This window comes from Gopherus evgoodei, chromosome 3 (genome assembly GCF_007399415.2).
Source record: "Gopherus evgoodei ecotype Sinaloan lineage chromosome 3, rGopEvg1_v1.p, whole genome shotgun sequence".
Taxonomy (NCBI): Eukaryota; Metazoa; Chordata; order Testudines; family Testudinidae; genus Gopherus; species Gopherus evgoodei.
The window spans coordinates 140,631,815-140,654,110 of NC_044324.1; the positions used below are offsets into that span (position 1 = coordinate 140,631,815).

The 22,296-nt window shown below is 41.8% G+C and overlaps 1 protein-coding gene across 4 annotated transcripts in view; it reads left to right on the plus strand.

The window, feature by feature from the left end:
* Window positions 1-22,296, plus strand: part of FAM120B (family with sequence similarity 120B) — a 125,926-nt gene that overhangs the window by 32,685 nt on the left and 70,945 nt on the right. The window contains exon 7 of one of the 4 annotated variants that reach the window (XM_030556828.1): window positions 1,827-2,085. The exons of the other annotated variants lie outside the window; for them this stretch is intronic. Coding sequence (XP_030412688.1) covers window positions 1,827-2,000 — 174 coding nt within the window. The 3' untranslated portion in view covers window positions 2,001-2,085. Of the gene's footprint in view, window positions 1-1,826; window positions 2,086-22,296 lie in introns of those variants that run through there. 4 annotated transcript variants of the gene reach the window in all.

Consider the following 22,296-nt stretch of genomic DNA (forward strand, 5'->3'; position numbering starts at 1 on the left):
ATTCACAGAACAGCTGCAGAGAGTGGACTGATCCATTTGGGCTTGGGAAACGAGCACTGAATGGTGGGATCATATCGTCATGCAGGTTACAGGAATACATCAATAGGAAGGGGTACATTTCCATATTGTTGCAGGCACTTATGGATCACCATAGGCATTTCACTGACATCAGTGCAGGATGGTCCAGGAAGGTGCATGATGCACATATCTTCAGGAACACTGGCCTGTATAGGAAGCTACAAGTGGGGACTTTCCTTCCGGACCAGAAGATTACAGTGGAGGATGTTGAAATGCACATAGTGATCCTGGGAGACCTGGCATACCCGTTATAGCTGGGGCTCATGAAACCTTATATGGGAAACCTGAAGAGCACTAAGGAGCTGTTCAACAACAGGCTGAGTAGGTGCTGGATGACAGTGGAAAATGCCTTTGTCAGATTAAAGGTGTGCTGGCGATGCCTTTATGGCAGGTTAGACCTCTGTGAGGATAATATTCCCATGGTCATAGGCACAGTGTTGTACATTGTGTAATCTTTGTGAAGCTAAGGGTGAAAGGTTTGCTCAGGGTGGAGTGTTGAGGCAGACCACTTGGCTGCTGATTTTGAGCAGCCAGATACCAGGGCTAAAAGAGGGGCACCCAGAGGGGGGTAATTGGAATCAGGAGGCTGTAAGGCAACACTTTGAAAATGAGAACCAGTAATGTATATCATTATGGTTGGTCCTGCAATGTTATATTACATGTAGTTTTCCTAGGAAGCAATGGTGACATTTGGGGCCTTATATTCCAGTAAATAAATGATTAAACTGCCTGTGCATATATAGGTAATACCTGCTATCTCAATTTGTAGGAAATAAATAAATATGAGTTACTGTTCAAAAACTTTGCTTTTATTGCACAAGAAACCACACACACACACACACACACACACACACACACACACACACACACACACACACACACACACACACACACACACACACACACACACACACAGTGGGAAAGGAGATACCAGGGAAGGGCAGACTTTCAGAGATCTGTGTAGGTCCAGCTATCATTTTGAAAATTGTCCGAGGGAATGGAGTGAAGGGGAAACTGAGAAGTCCTGGAACAGACTGTGTGTGGGCAGAGTTTGGTGGGGGGAATGGAAAAGAGTTCTGAATGTGCTGCAGGAGAGGGTGGGCACACATTTGCTCAGTCTGCAGCGTTATTAAGGACTTTGGTATCTACGTTTGTTCCTCCATGACTTTAGTCATCCATTCGGTAGCATCTTTAACAAACTCCTGATTTTCTTTTCTGTCCTGCCTTTCAACTTCCCTTCACTCCTTGCATTCCCTTTTCTCTGCATTGAAGAAATGCAGTACCTCCCTGAACACATCTTCTTTTCTTCATCTTGGTTGCTTTTTTATCTTATGGAAACTCTTGGCTGGTGTGTGTGGGGTATTCCTGAAGGCCACATCTGCCAAAGCAGAAGGACTAATTCACAAAAGCGTAATTATTAAATTAATGCACAGCATTGAAACATTTCAGTAAAATACACCTCTGGTAACACAACAATCACTTTCTCACTGAGCCTTGGCAAGCACACATCTCTGCGAACACCCAAAGCATGGTGAGTGTTGGCTGGGGTGGGAGGTGAGGGGCGCTCTACATGGGGAAAAGAGCACTCTGCAAAGGTTGCAGTGCAACCAGCTAGGGAAAAAAATTCTAAAATTCTCCCACACATTTCCACAGGCAAGGGTCATTGTAGCAGATATCTCACTTCTGAGGTAAGCAAGGAAGCGAGGGTACATCTACTACATGCTTATTGTTTCTGCTCTGCTCCCTAGGCTACTCACCTCTGTGCCACTTTGGTACCTGCACAGGTGATTGCTGAATGGTGCAGAAAAGTTTCTTACAATGGGGGGGAGAAACAAGGCAGCTCTGCCAATGCACCTTTGGCAGAGGATTACCAGGTACCTCCAGAAAACTTTCCTAGAGATATCTCTGGAGGATTCCCATGAGATCTGTGTGTGCATCAACACCTTGTTCTGCTGTACTGATTAGCTACACAAGGAAACGTCCAGCACACAGAAACACAGCCAGCCTTGTACCTTTCTATACCCTTAGCCCACCTCCTCACTACACAAACCACAGCCAGGCATCTCCTCTCCTGCATCTTGCTCACTGGAGACCAACTGCTGAGACTGGCTGGACACCTCTGAAGTGGTGAACAGTTCCTGGCTGCCTGCACCACCGGATGACCCCCTGGGAGCTCCACATCATCATCTAACTCCACCTGTGTACGCATCCACTGTTTTGATGACAAAAAAACTTTGTAGTGTAGCCAAGGCCTAAAAGATAATGCTAATACATATCTGTTTTACATGGATGTTGTAAGAGTACTGTAATTAAATAACAATGGTAAAATAGTTGGAGATTGTTGGATGAAAGGTACTAGATAAGTGCAAGTACCATCATAGCCAGTGCTGCAATTAAGATTGAATTGTTTCCGTAATAGTCCCACAGTTGCTCATAGCTTTCTCAAAAAAGTTTCTTTCAGGTTGAAATTTTCCATGCTGGGTCTAAATATAAAGATGAATTTGGTTGACTAGTGCAGGAGGGAGGGGTGAACATGTGCAGTCAGTTGCAGGATTGGGGGCCTTTGTATGGAATTTTGAAAAAAATCAGCTGAGCTTTCTTGAGATACCGGAGATGAAAAATAAAATCACTATTCCCATAAGTTCCAGTCAGAAATAGCTACATTCTCTTTCTATATTTTGAATTGGGGATGGTAGCGTCTAGTCTATTTCAGATCATGTTAGACAGAAAATTGTTCCATTCCACATGCCATGTTAAAAATTTATTTTCTTAATCTCTAAAGGAAATGTTAGAATGCACATTCCTGTCTAACGAGAGTCTGTTTTTCTGAGAACTATAACACATTTGTGAATACAAATTATATGAAAGATGCAGTACAAAATAATACATTGTTACCCCATTTGTATTAAAGTGTTAGCCTACTTGTAAAGAATCACATGTTGTTTTACATTTTCCAGTGTTGTGAAGACCTTCATTTAGGATCCAGTAGTGCAGTATCTAGGGAAACAGGACAGTGTTTGAGGTGGTGTGGAATCCTTTAGACACAAGTTCTGTTTTTATGATTTGTGGGCAAGGTCTTTACTGAAATCAGAAAGATCCACAGAAGTGGTTTACAGTACTTGTTTGACTTTATTAGTTAAAATTTGGAAGAGATAATGAAAGTATAAACTAAATAACACTGAAAATGTCCTGCAATGATTGATTTTTTTATTCAAATCAGCCTGAGATGTGGAGTGTGTCTGTATGGAACAATTAACCAATGGTAGATGAAGTACTGGGGTCAAATGGTCTATTATTAGCAGAGCAATAGCAGTTCCTATAGTTAAGATTTCATAATATTTATAAAGGTGACCATCAGGATCAGAGCCCTGTTATGCTAAGCACTACAAACATGAAGTATGGATTATAGTCTAGAACTTTGTGTTGAAATATTGGTTTGATATCCTGTGGGAGGGTGATCACATAGGAAAAACAGTCAGTCATATACAGTATATATTGCAAGGAACTGGGTGATAAACGTATGGGTTTTCAGGTTCCTTTCTCAGCTGTGCCACTGATTACTTGTGCCATTTCTGTGTTGTATCAACCATGGCTTGTCTTCACTTTCAAGGCCCTTCATTGCCTGTCCCCACTCTATCATCTCTCATTTAGTAGTGAAAGGTTGAGATCTGCCTCCAGTTGGTCAGTTTGCCTGTGATGCCAGCCTCTATCACCCTTTTGTTAAATTTTCAAACAAGCCTCTTTGTGCTCTCTACAATGCTGTCCCTTAGGCTTGGGAGGGTACTCCCTGTAAACATCTGCAAAGCCAGTTCATTGTTCTCCTTCAGATCCCTCCTTTAAACTCCTTTGCAGTGATGTCTACAAAAAAAATTGACAGAAGTTAGACTGCTGGTTTGTTAAGACCACAGCTTATCTTGCTGACCAATTTTATCTCATTGTTTTCTTGTACTAGTCTGTTTGTTCATCTGTTGTTTCTCATACTGTACTTAAACTGTAAGCTGTTTGGTGCAGGGATCATCCTTTTGTTTTGTTTGTACAGCACCTTGCACATGGTGGTGTCCTGGTTCACAACTGGGGCTTATACACCTATGGTAACAGAAATAGTAAATAATAATTTTGTGCAAGTCATTTAATCTCTCCATGCCTCAGCTTCCCTATTTGCAAAGTGATTGTCACAATATTTATTTAACTCCCATAGGTATTGTTAAATGTAATTAATAAATGTTTGTAAAGTGCTTTGAGATGTGCAAAGTATTATTAATACTTATATTTATGGCAAAAGTCCTTAATGAATAACTTAGTTTTGGTGACTCAAGTGAACTGTTAAGAATCAAATCAATAACACTTACAAAACTTGTAACCTGGATTCACTGAGACATTCTTTATAAAAGCAAATTGATAACTTTTATTTTTTCTCATTTTTCAATCAACACGTATAAAAACAATTTACCAGACATTAACCTTTGATATATTGTAATGGAGTAACATGGCTCTTTCATATGTGAGATACAAGGTGGGTGAGGCAATATCTTTTATGGGACCAGCTTCTATTGGTGAAGGAGATATGCATTTGAGTTGCACAGAGCTCTTCTTCAGGTCTCTTTCATATGTGATAATGTAAGAACTTTAAAGCTAATTACAAAGAATTTTAAAGGTACTTGATGTTGTAACATGCCCTGTGGCGCAGTCAGAGGTATTTTCTAATCACTCTGGAGTTTGGGTTTTATTTAGAGGTAAACAGGGTGTGTCTTGAGTCTTCCTATTTAGGAGGTTTGGATACAGATAAAATGCAAGGGAAGGAGGCATGGGAGTGGGTGGAGCCTTGTTCCAGATCCTGATAATCTGTTCACACACCTGTGGAATGCTTTGTTACTTTGAACAGGCCAGGACACACTTTTGAAAATGCCTTCTCTTGATAACGAAGTAAATGACCCACTTGTGTGTAGTGTGCCGTGTGTCATTCATTGCCCATTGATCACTGGTGTATTTAAGTTGGAATTCCAAAAATGCTCAGTTTACCCTGTATCCTGTCATCATTTGTTTTGTCCTAACTGCTGAAATCAAAACTTGAAAAAAAATCGTTTCTGCTGAGTTCATCAAGGAATTGTTGTATTGTAGAGCAAACATTAAATCTGCATAACATAAGAGAGAAAGCATACATTGAGTTAAAAGCAGGTTGGCTCCTAGCAAAAATAAAGCATTTATTCCCATGTAGAAATCCTGTTACATAGAGTATAGTACTTTAACATTTGGAATTTTCGTGTACTCTGAAGCCTAATATTATCTATCACAGTCATTCAATAAAAACATAAAGCAAATAGAGTATGAACATAAAGTGTTGACTTTATGTTTATAGGGATGCTTAGGAGTACTTTTATGTACTTTTGTAAATTGCTCTCACATTACTTCTGTTTGAATTAGATGTTAGTTTCTGTGAGCAGTTTAATCTTTTGGGACAAATACTGCTCTTGGATGTTGTACATGGCTCCCATTGTGGTCAGGACACAGGGAAGAATTTTGTCATTTTCCTATGGAACCACACAGCGCAGCTGCACAGTTCTATTCTGATGTTTGGAGCCATGACTGAGACCATCTTAATTCCTACAGAGACTGGCCATGGGGCGAGTTTATAAATGTATTGTCTTGTGCTCCTACAGGTGTACTTAAAAATATATATCTGATCAGTAACAAGTCAGCACTATGTCCCAATTCTTTCTTTTCTTTCCCTTCCCCCATCTTCATACAACAGGGTTTCTCAAACTGGGGGTCGGGACCCCTCGGGGGTCATGAGGTTTTACATGGGGGGGGGTTGCGAGCAGTCAGCCTCCACCCCAAACCCCGCTTTGCTTCCAGCATTTATAATGGTGTTAAATTTAAAACACTTGTTTATATATTTATAAGGAGGGGGTCAAACTCAGAGGCTTGCTACGTGAAAGGGGTCACCAGTACAATTGTTTGAGACCACTGTCATACAGAGAATGGCCTGTTGTTACAAACATTGTTCCACTGTGAAAGGCACCCTCTGCTCAAAATAAGAGGGGTCTGGAATTTTCATCTGGAACTTGATTATGGAAGAGTTTTCTCTTCCTTGGGAACTGCAGCGCTGAACAGAATCTGGAAAACCCTGCCAACTCTGAGGCCTGGTCCACACTAGGAAATTAGATCAGTATAACTACATTGCTCAGGGTGTGAAAAATTCACACCCCTGAGCGACTCAGTTAAGCTGACCTAACTCCCAGTGTAAACAAAGCTAAATCTACAGGACAGTTCTCCTGTTAACCTAGCTACCACCTCTCGGGGAGGTGGATTATCTGTGCCAACAGGGGAACCCCTCCCATCAGCATCAGTAGCATCTTCATTGAAGCACTACAGCAGCACAGCCACAGTGGTGCTGCTATGCCACTGCAGCGTTTAAGTGTAGACAGGCCATGAGCATTGTGACATTGAAATTAAATTTTTCTCCTACATATGAGAGTCCTTAACCAGTAGCCTTGCTGTTAGACAAATGGCTGAAGTCTTCAGCACTAATGATATACAATCCTCCTTTATTAGCAGCTACCGTATACAGATATGTTGCCTTGCACATTTAAATGCTTGCCAGACTAACAGCCAATTAATAGTTCTCATGTAGCATTTTAAAACAATGTCATTTTTCCCTAATCTTGTGCTGGACTTGGACTTTTCCTAAATTGGAAGCTGCTGAAATGTTCCTCTATTTCTTCTAGCATCCTCAGGCTCTGCATATTCCTGCTTGTGGGATGCACCAGCCATTGCCGCTCAAATGATGTGACCTCATAATAGTGCCTGTTAGAGTACTTATTTATCCCTCCTACCTCTGCTCTCTATGTTCCTGAATGTTCTGAGGATGAGGGTATAAAAGGAGGCAAGGTGATGCCACTGCTGTCTCAGATCCTTGTTCTAACCACAGCAGCAGCTGGTTGTAAATCTCTCTCTCTCCCCCTGGTCCTTCCTTGATAATCCTGCCATCCTTTTTTTCCTTTAATACCATCCCCCATGACAAACTGTAACTCTCTCCATCAATCACAAACCTCTTAAAGAAAAAACCCTCATGTAAGATTGTGTTGCATTTTACTGGATGAATGTGGTCTTGGTCTTTGTGTGTTTAGATGTCAGAACTGCTTAGCCATGCTTCACTAAATCTTCAATTTAAAATATTCATGAAATAACATCCATTCTTTTTCACTCAGGTGGACCACAGCCATAGCGTAATTGTTAAAAGTGGTACTTCTGACATATAGTCATAATCTGTGAATTGACACATGAGGGGAAGAAGAATAGTCTTGTGCACTGTATTGTGACTCGGGTGATCTGGGTTCAGTTCCTGACTGTCACAAATTTCCTGTGTGACCTTGGGAATGTCACTTAATTTTCCTGTGCCTCAATTCTCTATCTGTAAAATGAGGCTACAAATACAAAGCTGATGTGAAGATAGGCTCATTAATGTTTGTGAATTGCTCAAATGCTGTGGTGATGGAGGTCATGTTCATACCTGGATAGATAGAATAACTTAGAATTATTTTTAAAGTATTCATAATTGTCAGTAACATGAGCATTCTGGGAATTGTAGTTCAAGTGACTTTCATGTTAAAGCACTTTACTTTGAGAATAACTGCAGTTGCTTTTCTAGTATATTAATATAATAGTTTAAGTACATTTTAATGTAGCTCTTGCACTAATAAATGTTAATTTTAAAGATCTTATCAATTAAAATCAGGTGGTAGCTTCAAAAGCAATGAATATACCACAATGTCTAACATGGAAGTAGTTTGAATGTAAGGTTTTGGTAACAAGATACACCATGGGAGCAGAGCTCAGGTGGTTTATCATAGTGACATAACTTCTGTGGAAAAGCAGAAGTTGAATATGGACTCTAAAACACAACAAAGAGCCTTCTAAGAACTGAAGCCAAACTTCCTTCCTTCAGCTCATAGGAAATGTTATGAGAATGCTATAGAATCATTTAGTACAGTGTTTCTCAAACTGGGATCTGTGGACCCCTGGTACTCCCTGGGGCCCGCAGGCCCTGCTGATCAACTCCTTCCCCTCCCTCCCAGCGCATCTTGCACGCTGGGGAACATCTTCCCCAGTGTGCAAGAGGTGCTGGGAGGGAGGGACTAGGGAAAGGAGCGGGGACAAGGTGTGCTCGGGGGGTGGGGGTGGAATCACGTGTGGGACCACTGGCCCCACTAATCAACTCTTTTCTCTCCTTCCTAGTACCTCCTGCCTGCTGTTCAGCGGTGTGCTGGAGATGCTGGGAGTAAGGAGGAGCTGGAGCGGGGATGGGGTGTGCTTGGGAGAGGGGGCAGAAAGGAGAAGGGGGAGGGGTGGAGTGAAGGCAGGAAGAGGTAGGGTGGGGGTAGGGGAGGAGCAGGATTGGGGCCTGTGCTGAGCAACGGTGAGGGGAGTGCAGCTTGGAGATCCAGGAACATTTTAAAATCAATGGGGGTCCTCGAGTTGCTAAAGTTTGAGAACCACTGATTTAGGGCTTGCTTACATTGGCAATTTACAGCACTGAAACTTTCTCGCTCAGGGGTGTGAAAAAAGCAGCGCAGCAAAGAGCCAGTGTAAGCAGTGCACCAGCGCTGGGATCTATGCCCCTTGTGAAGGTAGTTTTTTTAGAGTGCTGGGAGAGCTCTCTCCCAGTGCTCTGTTGCGACTACACAAGCCACGTTAAAGCACTGCCAGTGTAGACTAGCCCTAAGTATGTGAAAGATTTATATCTATGATGCCAGTATTCTACTATAAAATTTTGTGACTAATCACATGTATTTAATTTATTAAAATCATTTACTTGGGAATTAGTTTATGAACAACTTGTATCCTCTGGACTGAACAAAATCATTTGGCCCAATTTTGAAGGCTGTGCAAGAGTCTCAGTCCATTATTTTTAGTAGAAGAAAACCCTTTGTTAAGCACAGGAGTAAGTAAGCAGGCTACATCTTTGATATGGTAAATATATGTTCACAACTTCCACGCTGAATTTGCCTATTATTCTAATAGGTTACCTATATTTAATGTTTAATTAGAATAATAACTCTATAAGTTTATCCGTTGTTTGAATAAAATAAGTTAAATCCAGTCAAAATATAGTTTGTCTGAAGTTGAGAGTAACCAGGCTGTGGATAGAGAACTAACAAACACATTAAATTTTTACTTTCTTAGAACTAATGGAATGTTTATAATTGCTGATTTGATTATTTTTCATGATTGATGGCTTCAAAATACTGAAAAGTGCACTTCATTTACAGGATTTTTTGATTCATTCTTTTTCCATAAGATTGTTCCAGCTTCCCCCTTTCCCCTTATATGGTATATAAACATTATGTTTTGTGCAGGCCTCCCATGGAGCTGAACATAAGGTCAGAATTAAGATTTTGGACCCCAGGTTGCCTATTTCCATTCTTTCTATTTTAATCTGGTGTGTGGTTTTGGCAAAGAGCCCAGAGGGCCAACATTACAAGTTTGCAGGCATTGCAGAGAAAGAGAGGCACCAGCAGTCATGTTTTCAGTGTCCTTTCTAACACGGTGCCATTCACAGTCGTTTTGCAGTAAGTGCAGCCATAATTTATCTTTCACACAATGTATGTAGAATACTATCCAAACAATGGTGTCTGTAATAAGTTGTAAAAAGGGGCACCCTATAATACTGTCCCTTCAAGCTGAAAGGCCGTTCTTGTACGATTTCTGTAAAGTATAGGAGGGGAAAGAGTCTCACTGGAGACAAAAAGCTTCTTAAAGTTGGGGTTAAAAATCAGCAGAGGAAATCTGGTACTATGTTCAAAGTAAATATACTTGGGCTGACATTTGAGTCCTATGCAATGTGCAGAGCGTGTTTTAAAGTGAACTGCGTGCAAGCATGAATCAGATTTGACAGACTCTCAGCACTCTCTTCTGTTCTTTTTTTTTTCCTCACTTTTAGAGCAAGTTCGTATTAGTACAATGTCTTTGACTTCATGCAGAAATATACAATTGGGATGAATTTAAGTTTTATAACAGGAGCGGATGGCATCTGTAGAAATACCCACTACTTATAGTGGCACCATTTCCAGCATTAATATTTTTCTGAGCTTTATAAACTCTATTGTTAATTTGATGGGACTTTTTATTTTTTTAATCTGCTTTGGAACGATATACCTTTTTTGACCAATGTTATAATGATCGGTTTGGCTATTTAGAACGTACAAGAAAGTCAAACGCTGAAATGTACTTGTTTGAATATACTTTTGTTTTGAGTGCTCTTGTTGAAAGCAATTACATATTAACATGAAATAATTCAATTTGATACAATTATTTTATAATATTATGCTAAAAAGTTTGAAAAAATAAATACAACAATTGGAATTATAAAAGTTGCTTTCAGCTCAACTCCATAGGTATTCAGATAAAAACTCATTTTTAGTAAATAATTGCTTTATCACCCCTTGGAAGAGAATATTTTCTTCTCATGTAGAAAATGTAATTGTAACAGTTGCAATTTACCGGGGTGTTCCCAGTATTCCGTGCCATACAGAGCCATGGATGCTGTTAAATGAATTTTTGTACTTGTGATAGGTTGGTAATACTATAAAATCAACATAAAACGGGGCATTTTTTTCTGTGAATATATTTCTAGGACATGCCTTGTTGATGCTACCAATATCCATATAATCCCAGTGATATGTCTTAAAACAGCTTGTAGTGTGTGTGTTTGTAGATGGGAAAAGTGTCCTGAGTTAAGTGATTGGCTTCAAATATCAGGCAAGGCAAAAAATAGCATAGAGTACAGAATACTCTCCTTTTGAGTGCCACTAGATTTCCCCCCCTCCCTACATTCAACCAGAAAAAGAAGGAAAAAATAGCTAATTCTGAACATACCAGAACTGCAGAGTCTTGTGACCCATTTGGCAAGTCAAAACTTCATCTGTCAACATTCTTAGATGTAATGTTTTTCGACAGATTCCAAGCAGCCTCTGTGAACTAGCTACATTATTCAAAATAAAATTAATTGCTGTTCAAAAATTCACTCTCCACCCATGGAAAATAAACAAAGCTCTTTGTTGACTGTGCCTATATGACTTTTCTTGTTACTAATAACATTTTGCCTGAAGACTGAACAAAATAAAAAAAAAACCCATGAAGTGCAAATAAAAATGTAAAATTTCCTGGTTAAGTTTCTATTGCTCGCTTAGGACCTGATTCAGTAAAGCATTTAAGCATTGACTGCAGTGGGATTTAAGCGTATTCTTATGCTCCAGATAGGTTTGGTTCTGCCAAAAGTTTTCTAAAACTTGTGAGTAAGACTACAAATATGAGGGAGTAAGAAGGATTTAGTGGTCTTGTGATCCTTGCCCCTCAGACTGTTCTCTCATCTGTGGTCTTTAGTCTTTTTCAATGCTTTGGACTAACTGGACCAAAAGTGGTGATAACACCTTATGGGGATGAGATAGCGTCAAGCCCCTCCATGTCCTCAGAAGCTTAGATGTATTTTGCCTTTTCTTGAAATGGTTCAAAGTGAATTATCCTCCAAATAGTCCAAGTCCTAATGGATCTAAAGTAAGAATAAGAAATTGAGTCAAACCAATGATAAATTATTTATGAAGAATAAATTCTATCAAACACATTTAGTTCTGAGGGCATTTGGTCTTGCCAAAGTAGGTCAAAACCTTTGGAGTTACACTACACAAAACCAGAGAATTAAAAGGATTCTTTTTAGGTATCCTAATTAATAGCCTGGTAGATTTAATATAAATAATGTCAGTTTCTGTCTCTCTGACTAGCTGTGTTTCAGCCTCTCAATTCAGCATGTGTCTCTCTTGTACTGCAGGGCTGTTTGTTTATATTCTAGTGTAGGGACTTTTAAGTGGTCAGGTATGATGTCCCTATGTCATAGCCATGGAATCCTGTGTTGTACTCACATAGATAAAATGATGTTTGCACAGGTGCCATAGCTTAGGAACTGAAATTACTCATTGTTTACTATATTTAACAGAAAAAAAAAACCACTTCTAGAACTGTAGCCATTTTTCTGATTTTATCTTTTTCTCCCTAGTATTTAAAAATCTCCTTTGATCCTGTTGCTTAGACAATCACTTGCCTTCCCCAAACAGCACCTTCTCCAGCTGACAATGGCCCATTAACATTTAAATATTCGTTAGCCCAATCTGATACATTAATCTTTAAAGATACATTAGCATTCTCTCTCTCCACCTTGTTGCTTTCTGTCAGATGCCTCTGCTTTTTCTGATTTAATTATTAGTGTAATCAGAGTATGCCATCCCCACACATTATCATTTATTTACAGATATAAAATTTCTTGATGGACAGAATCCAGTCTGTCATAGGTCCAGATATCAGCATTGAAATATTTATATTCCCTGGAAGCACAGGTACCCATTTTAGCAGGGTGGACTCAGCCCTTCATCATTTTGAGGTAGATGCATTTAGTTCTGTGCAATGTACTAGTGTGCACATTTTTGGAGCAAGTCCTTAAAAGTGAGGATTTGTCTTCCCTTTGTGGACCTTAAATATATTTTTGTATTTTTCACAGTGGAATGAGTTTTCCCTGAAATCGTGGGCCAAAATATTTTCTTTCTCCACTATGATCTATCGGCTTGGTTACTGGTTGTTCACCTGGCTAATAGTAGCAGCATTTCAGTTGTGAAGCATTTCCATTCTGTGAATAATTTGGTAAATGCTTTTTAGAATCTTTCAGGATGGGCATGGTAATGTTAGATAGGATCATTGTTGCTACTTTCATGTGGATGCAAGTCATACTCTGCAACAGTAGGGAACGTTATATATAGGAAAAGCCTTCCTGATTCCTACTGGCAAAGCACCAGAGAAAGGAGAATAAAATCCCTCCCAAAGGTTGATTAACAGAAACTGACAACTATAGAAGTGACAAAGTGGGTGAAGTAATATTTTTTATTGGACCAGCTTCTGTTGGTGAGAGAGAGTAGCTTTCAAGCTTAAACAGAGCTGCCCTTGTCTTAGACCTTGGCTACACTGGTGCTTTACAACACTGCAACTTTCTCGCTCAGGGCTTGGCTACACTGGCACTTTACAGCGCTGCAACTTTTGTGCTCAGGGGTGTGAAAAAACAACCCCCTAAGCGCTGCAAGGTACAGCGCTGTAAAGCCTCAGTGTAATCGGTGCCGCAGCGCTGGGAGTGCAGCTCCTAGCGCTGCAAGCTACACCCGTAAGGGATGTGGTTTACATGCAGCGCTGGGAGAGCTCTCTCCCAGCGCTGGCGCTCTGACCACACTCACACTTCAATGGAGTACATGCAGCACTGAGGGTATGTCTACATCTACAATTTTGCAGCGCTGGTTGTTACAGCTGTGTTAGTACAGCTGTATAGGGCCAGCGCTGCAGAGTGGCCACACTTACAGCAACCAGCGCTGCAAGTGGTGTTAAATGTGGCCACACTGCAGCGCTGTTGGGAGTGGTGCATTGTGGGCGGCTATCCCACAGAGCACCTCGTCCCATTTCGGCACTGTGCTTGTGGGAAGGGTAAGGAAGTGTGATTGTCTTTCCGCTTCCTGTTCCTGTTCCAACGCCCCATGGTGCTTTGGTACACATTCGGAGCAGTGTGGCAGCATTGTGATTGTACAGCACTTTTTCTGCGTTTTTTTTTTTTAATGGATCCTGAGCAGCTGACGACCTTATTGATGAATGTTGCCAGCACATCACGCTTGGCAGTGGAGCTATTCCTTCAGCTGCAAAATGAGAGTGAGAGTGAGGAGTCAGACGATGATATTGAATCGCCTCACTGTGAAGACAGTAAATTGCTTGTGGCAGTAACAGACGTGCTCAGCTCCGTGGACCGGCGCGTTTGGGCTCGGGAAACCAGCACTCAGTGGTGGGATCAAATCGTCCTGCAATCCTGGGATGACGAGCAGTGGCTGCAGAACTTTCGGATGAGAAAAGCCACTTTCATGGGACTGTGTGCTGAGCTCGCCCCTACCCTGCGGCGCAGGGACACGAGATTTAGAGCTGCCCTGCCTGTGGAGAAGCGGGTGGCTATTGCAATCTGGAAGCTGGCAACTCCAGACTGGTTCAGATCGGTGGCGAACCAGTTTGGAGTGGGAAAGTCTACCGTTGGAATGGTGCTGATGCAAGTTTGCAGGGCCATTAATCGCACCCTGCTAAGAAGAACCGTGACTCATGGGAACGTGCAGGACATTGTAGATTGCTTTGCAGAAATGGGTTTCCCTAACTGTGGAGGGGCAATAAATGGGACGCATATTCCTATTCTGTCACCACCCCACCTGGCATCAGAGTATGTTAATCGCAAGGGGTATTTCTCCGTTGTTCTGCAAGCGCTTGTGGATCACCGTGGGCGTTTCACTGACATTTACTCAGGATGGCCTGGAAAGGTGCACGATGCACGCATATTTCGGAACAGTGCCCTGTTCAGGAGGCTGAGGGCCGGGACTTTTTTCCCTGACCGCAAGATCACAGTAGGGGACATCGAAATGCCCACTGTGATCCTTGGAGACCCCGCTTACCCCTTAATGCCATGGCTCATGAAACCATATACAGGGAAGCTTGACGGGAGCAAGGACCGGTTCAACTACAGGCTGAGCCGGTGCAGAATGATTGTGGAGTGTGCTTTTGGCCGTTTGAAAGCTCGCTGCTGCTGTCTTTATGGGAAGCTAGATTTGGTGGAAAGCAGCATCACTGCTGTTATATCCACGTGCTGCACCCTCCATAATATTTGTGAAGGGAAGGGTGAAAGATTCAGTGAGGAATGGACCTCCGAGGTTCGACACCTGGAGGATGAGTTTGCTCAGCCAGAGAGCAGGGCTAATAGGGAGGCCCAGGAAAGGGCTTCAAGGATTAGGGATGCTGTAAGGGAGCAATTTGATGCTGAGAGCCAACAGTAATGTTTGATGCATTTGATGTGCTTTGCTTTACCTTGCTGTGTAATATTTACCACTTCCAGCAACAATAAAACATAGTGAAAGAAATAGAAAAAAAAAACTTTATTCAACATACAGTACATAACAGGCAAGGGGGTAGGGGTGGTGGACTGTACATTTACAGGTTTTAATATGTCCTATTTTGATCAATATTCACTGTCTGCTGCACTTCAAGATTACTATGCTGCAGAATAATGGGGGTGGAGTGAATAGGGTAAGAATTATAGTTATCAGGGCTGGTAGGTGATCTTATAGGTGTTGGGGGCAGCTGGGGATAATACGGAACTGGCTGCTGGAGAAAGTTGTTTTGTGGAAATACTGGGGAACAAGGAAGAGGGCTTTGGGAGGGCTGTGGGTTACCACGGTACATATTTGTCTGCATGGCTACAAGAGACTCGAAAGACTCAGTTTGGCGAGACAGGAGGCTTATCTGCTTTGTGGTTTTTTTGGCAGACAATTCCTTTCTCCTGTTTTCTGTTTGCCTCCATTCATGTACACTCTTTCTCCACTCATGTACACTGCTTCTCCATTCATAGGTCTTCTCTCTCCATTCCTCTGTCTTCCTACTTTCTCTGTTGTAGTGGCTCATTACAGACTTGATCAATTCCTCTTTTGATTTCCTAGGATTCCGTCTCAAGTTCTGCAACCTACGTGAGGCCGGTGATACGGCTGCAGTAGTCAAGGTCCCTAGAAAACAGAGAGATAGAACCATGTAATACACAGAGGCATCATTGTTTATTATCACAGTTTGAAGGACTTTTTAGACTTTTGGTAGCATCCTTCTCACATACCTCACGTAACACAGGGAGGGCAGGCAAGCTAAGTCACGGCGAGCAATGGGGTGAGTGGTTTTGCCCCGATTTCCCCTTGGGAGTGGGAATTGACCGGGGGGGGGGGAAACGCGGTGCTGGACGCCTGCTCGGAGGGTGGGTGGGGAACACCAGAGCACACTGCGGGGCAGGATGCCTGCTTGGAGTGGGGGATGGGGAACACCTGAGCACACCGCGGGGCTGCCTACGTGCTGGGGGGGGTGGGAAACACAGGAGCACACCGCGGGGAAGGATACATGCTTGGAGGGGGGGTCGGGGAAAACCGGAGCACACCACGGGGCAGGATGCCTGCTTGGAGTGGGGGTCGGGGAACACCAGACCACACCGCGGGGAAGGATACCTGCTTGGAGTGGGGGACGGGGAACACCTGAGCACACCGCGGGGCTGCCTACGTGCTGGGAGGGGGGGTGGGAAACACGGGAGCACACCGCGGGGCTGGATGCCTGCTTGGAGGGGGGGTCGGGGAACACCTGAGCACACCGCAGGGCTGCCTACGTGCTGGGAGGGGGGGGTGGGAAACATGGGAGCACACCGTGGGGCTGGATGCCTGCTTGGAGGGGGGGTCGGGGAACACCTGAGCACACCACGGGGAAGGATACCTGCTTGGAGTGGGGGACGGGGAACACCTGAGCACACCGCGGGGCTGTCTACGTGCTGTGGGGGGAGGGAACACGGGAGCATACTACTTACCACGAGCACGATCCTCAGCTTCCTCCTCAACATCAGCTTCCAGCTGCTGCGACTGGCTAGCCCCGGGGCATTTAAAGGAGGGGTCAGGTGAGCACAGGGCAATGGAGTTTGCTTGATTACCAGAGAGGCTTCTTCAGGTATGCTGGGATACCTGCTTATGCCACGGAGGTCAACAAAAATGCTGGTGAGTGTCTACACCTGATGACCAGCGCTGGATCCTCTACACCCGAGGCTCGACCGGGTGTACGGTCAGCGCTGCAAACAGGGAGTTGCAGCGCTGGTAGTGCCGTGTAGGTGTGTACACATCCTAAGTTGCAGCGCTGTAACCCCCTCACCAGCGCTGCAACTCTGTAGTGTAGACAAGCCCTGAGAGAGCTCTCTCCCAGTGCTGGTACTGTGACCACACTCACACTTCAAAGCGCTCCCGTGGCAGTGCTTTGAAGTTTTGAGTGTAGCCAAGCCCTTAGAAGAAGAGCTCTGTATCAGCTTGAAAGCTTGTCTCTCTTACCAGCAAAAGTTGGTCCAATAAAATATATTACTTCACCCAGCCTGTGTCTCTAATATCATGCACCAACATGGCTACAATATCACTGAATACAACTATAAAAGAATCAGGGGTAACTTTTCACATGGAAGGGAAATACTAATTTCTGATGTGGACTGACATCATCCATCCAGTTTTATATGGATCATAGTCTACAGTTGTTCATAATAAGAAAGAGTTCTCCTTTCTTTTGTTGTCTTCAAAGGTGATTGTTAAAGGAGAGGAGAAATGTATGAAGGTTGGAGATAATGTGTTTGCTTGGCTCAGGTGTGGCTGCACTCAATCATGTTTAACAGCTGACCTGTGTCCTTAAGTGGCACGTGTTGCCCAGAGGGCGGGGCCTCTGAAGGAGAAGGGAGCCTGTATTAAGTAAGCAGTGGCACGTGCAACTGCCTGTCGTCTGCTTTTCCTTGCACCCATCAGCATGTCCATTGTTTTGCATGACCAGGAATGCTAGTTTCACATCTGCCCAGGATTTCACTGCAAAAGCAGATGGTTGTGTGAAGCTGAGGAGAACCAAAAATGTTTTGCGTAACACCTAACAAGTGATTTGTAGGTGGATGGCAAAGATAAAATAAACCTTCAGGCATCCAGTTGCAGTGCTTTGTAGGATGTGCCAGAATGTGTTGCATGGAATTGTTACCTTAAAGATGTCAAAGATAGCCAGGATAACCATGAACATCTTTGCTTACCTTTTCTCTGTGAAATACGTTGCTAGTTGGGAGTTCTATTTGTTAGGTAATAGTACAGAGCAGGGAGACAAAACTTTTGTGTTTTCTTCCTGTTTCTGACTTGATTTGTGACTTTGGGGAAATCATTTAACTTCTCTGTTTCTCTCTTGGCCCATTTGAAATGGTTAAAATATTGTTTTGTATTATTAATTAATAATAATGTGATCTTGGACTTGAAAAATGCCATTAAATGCAAAGTATTATTAATATTAAATAACTTTAAAAAGGGGTTTTCTTTACATTGCTATTTCCCCCATCTTTCTTTCGTACTGTTTTGTTTGACGTTTGCCTATACTATGGGACTTTGGTTTTGCAAGAAGAGTACAATGGCTCTGTCCATATATGAGGGTGAAAACTGAAATTATCTATCTAATTTAGGTACTTATATGCCCCCGCCCCTTGCCATAGTATCTGAGTCCCTGACAATCTTCAGTGTATTTATCCCCACAAAACTCCTGGGCGATAGGGAAATGGTATTATGAGGCACAGAGAGACTAAGTTACTTGTCCAAGATCACACAGGAAATCTGTGTCAGAGAAGGGATTCAAACCTAGGTCTCCCAAGTCTTAGGCTAGTGCTCTAACCACTAGAAAATTCTTTTTAGCGGGTGTTATCTGTTCCAACGATCCATGGCCACATCTACATTACAGTTAACGGCTTAATTGAGCTTGACCTTGTTTTTTTTTTTATCTAACATCATTACAGTGAACACAATTCAGCACCTCCACATAATGATGCATTTTTAAGTTATAGCAAGGTCACCTAATGTGTGGATAGGCATTCTTTCTAGAATATGTTATAAATATGTAACAGTTTCCCCAGGACACGTGTGTATAATCAGTCAAGCAATTCCTTAGGCTTGAATGTAGGTGAGACACTTAGATGTTAGGTGTAGACCAGGCCTAGGTCAACCTAGCTAAGTCACTCAGTTAAGCCAGCCCTGTACCCCAGTATTGACACCACTGCAGTGATGAAAGAATTCTTCCATCAACTTGGCTACTGCCTCTTGAGGGGTAGATTTACTACAGGGGCAGAAAAACCCCTTTGGTTGCAATAGCAAGTGTCTACACTGCAGTGCTAGAGTGGTATAGCTGCAGCACTACAGTAGTGCATCTGTAGTGCTTGTAGTGTGGACATAGCCTTATTTCCTCAGCAAAGCTCCTAAGGAGCCAAACACTGGCTCAAAGTTCCACCATTGCAATGTGGTTTTGCTTTGAAGAGCCATACCAGTCCATGTTAAGGTAAGTCTTTAAAATTATGAATGAGGAAGAAGTCCAAGTTAACCTCTTTCCTATTTGCACTTGTATTTTCAACTCATACTAACATACTGGTGAAACTGCAGAACATAAAAAAATGGTCATATTTAAATCACAGTATTAATTTCCCTGCATTTTCTGTTTATGGTCACTCCTTTGAGAGCTGATGTAGTCTTCCTTACTCCAAACTTCCTATGTGGAGTTTTTTCCTCCCGTTCCTTGCCCCAAACAGGTGAGGGTTCGCCAATATAGTTGTTTTAGAGGTTTAATTAAAATATATAAAAATACACATAGAGAGACCAATATTCATTCATAAATCTGCTACTTTTCCATTCAATATTGGTCTGTATAGCGCATGTATCATACATTCAGTATAATTCATTTTTGTAGAAGGCACATATAAATCATTTTACACTGAGAGTAAACTAGAGCATGAACTCTGTATTGAGTAAGGTACAGCAATTTATACATGCACAAAGGGACAATAAGTACAGAGACAGAAAAAGAAGAGACATTTTAAAAAGGTAGTATTATAAGTAAGCAATAGTGCATTCTATTTCCAGGAAGAAAAGAATGAATGGAAGCAATAAATATTTACTTCTAGATTTGCATAGAGAGAGTGATTCATGGGGTAGCAGAGAGTTCATCACGAGCAACACAAGTGATGCAACAACTTCTAGCATCTGAGGAGAAGATGTAGAGCCCAAGATTGAAGAAGTGGTTTAGTAGAGGAGAAAGTGGTATATGATGTCAGCAATGTAGGTGGAAGCAAGCCTGTGGAGAAATAATAAAAACTAAGATGCAGTTATTAATTAAATTCAGCTGCAGGAATTCAGAGCATAGAAGTGCTGTAGCTCCTTTTCCAAAAGCTAGGAGATTTTGCAAGTAGGTTTTCCATTGGAGGAGAAATTGATGATATGGAGTCAGGTGTTTTCTGTTGTAATTTATTTACAAAACGTACACAAGTCTTGATTTCTTGAACAGAGGTGGTCAAAAGCTGTACACAGGCAACTCCCTTTTACAGATACCTCATCTAAGACACCACTGCCCTGTCCTAAGGAGCAGATGTCTTGGGCTCTAGACTCTCCTGGAATCTGGGATCTCACAGCATAAACAGTTTCCTTTACCTCCCTCAACTCATGGACATGTCTTTTGGGAAATCAGCTAGCCCAAAGCTGCTCATTTTGGACAACATAGCCTAGAAAGGTGAGCCTGGGTGTCAACCCTCCGTTTGTGTAGGTGCTTTGCAATACAAACAAACTTCAGAAAAAGTTTGACATCTTAGGCAAGGGGTGCTTTACCTCATGCAATCCCCTTCACAACGGGTTGGGTGCAAGGAGAGTTTCATCTTGACAGCTTAGACATCAGCTATTTCATAACACACATGACATTAGCACTAGTTGCCAAAACAATATGATTCAGTTTTCTGGAGCTGTAGATCTTTCTGGATGTCCAGTTAGTGTTTTGATCCAGCTCACTTTGAAGACAAGGAGCGCTGGAGCCTTAGAAAGTAGATTTTTAAAAGCATAGAAAAGAGAAATGTAATATGTTGAGACACTTAATTATAAGCATAGGTAGGCATGAGAGAAACCATAGCTTGCTAGGTTCCAATCTTGGTTACATATTATTACCTGGTCTAAACTGGAAAGTTTTATCAGCAAATCCCAAATTCCAACAATTCCCTGAAAGCACAGATGGCATCCCGCAATGCATGGCAGCAGCCCCACTATGCACTGCAAAAATTTACCACAACTAAGTGCATCATATAGTGGTGCTGGGGGACACTGGGATGCATATACACAGGGCCATGTCTTTTACCAATATGATGATGTAAGGTCATACTGTACCATTAAAAACAGCCATATGTGAACATCCAAATAGCTATGCCAGTAGAATTGCTGCTGGTAAAATATTCTATTGTAGACAAGGCCTATGATTGAGCAAGACAAAATCTGTTAAAATAAGGCATGAAAAAGAATTTCAGAAGAGGAGGAAGGGTCAAGATACATGCAGCCTCTAGTTTTAGAAACGATGAGATACGGCCTTGAATACAAGGGAGATGCTGAAGAAAACAAAATTTTCAGTATAAAAGATGACTGCAGGGTCTCCAAGGCCTTATGATGAAAGTTGTGGTTTGAATTAAGGAGTGCGATACCTGTGTTTGGAAGGCATAGCAAAGAAAATACTTTACTTTGAGGGGAGAATGGTAGTCTTTGAAGCATGTAGTAGAAAGTTATTGGCACTGAAAAAAAGAGGAGATAGTGGATGTTTTTATAGTGGGAAAAGGGGTGTAGTGCTTTGTTTTTGTTTCTCCCATGTTTTCATGACTCAGAAAGGGACAAGTGCATTTTTTGCAGTTAAAACAAAACAAAACAGAACCAAACTTTGGGCTGAGACCAAGCATTGAAAAAGGGGGAAAAAACATAACATGTAGAACATGGGGCAGGGAAGGTTATAATAAAAGCCCCAGTAAAATATTAACTGTAATTTTTGTTAGAAAGCAGGTGCAATAAGGTGTGTATAGTGGGTGAGGGTGTTCCACGATAAGCTTTCAGAAGGTACAGACGAGTGCCCATTAAGAGAGAGTATAAAATACATTCAATGTGGAGTGAATCTGCTCTTTTTATGGGTATGGCTGCTGGGTGTGTGACAGTTAAACAGATGGTTTGCCTATTTAAGTTATCTGTGAAAGTTTATGCAAATATTATATAGATGTGTTTTGTACTGTCACTAACCCAATACAAATTCTGGATCAGATCTGAGCAAAATTTGATTCTACAATTATAATACAAATGGAAAAGGAAAAGAACCCATACGTATATCTTTTCTGATATAAGCTCTGAAAGCCCTGATATTGTCCATTACATAACTATATTATCACTTTGAGTTTCTGGAGTTGAACTGAGTACTAGCAAACATCTTCCTTGTTCAACTGCAGTAAATCCTATTTATAAGTACTGTACTTATGGTATATCTGAGAGAGAACTCTCTGAAGAAAACGTATTTTTGAGTATGAAATCAGAAACTAAAAGCAATGTTTTTATGAACTCTAGAAGTAATTTTAACTGGTTGTTTTTAATAAACAGTACCATATTTGTAGTGTGTTTCTTGCTTTGTTTTGATATTCATTTTTTATAGAACACCCAAAGGTAAAGCAATATTTGAAGCTTTGTTTAGGTTCACTTCTGTGTTTTTTGGCTTAATGTAAATAGCAGTTTTGTTCAACAGAAGTATCCATTTACA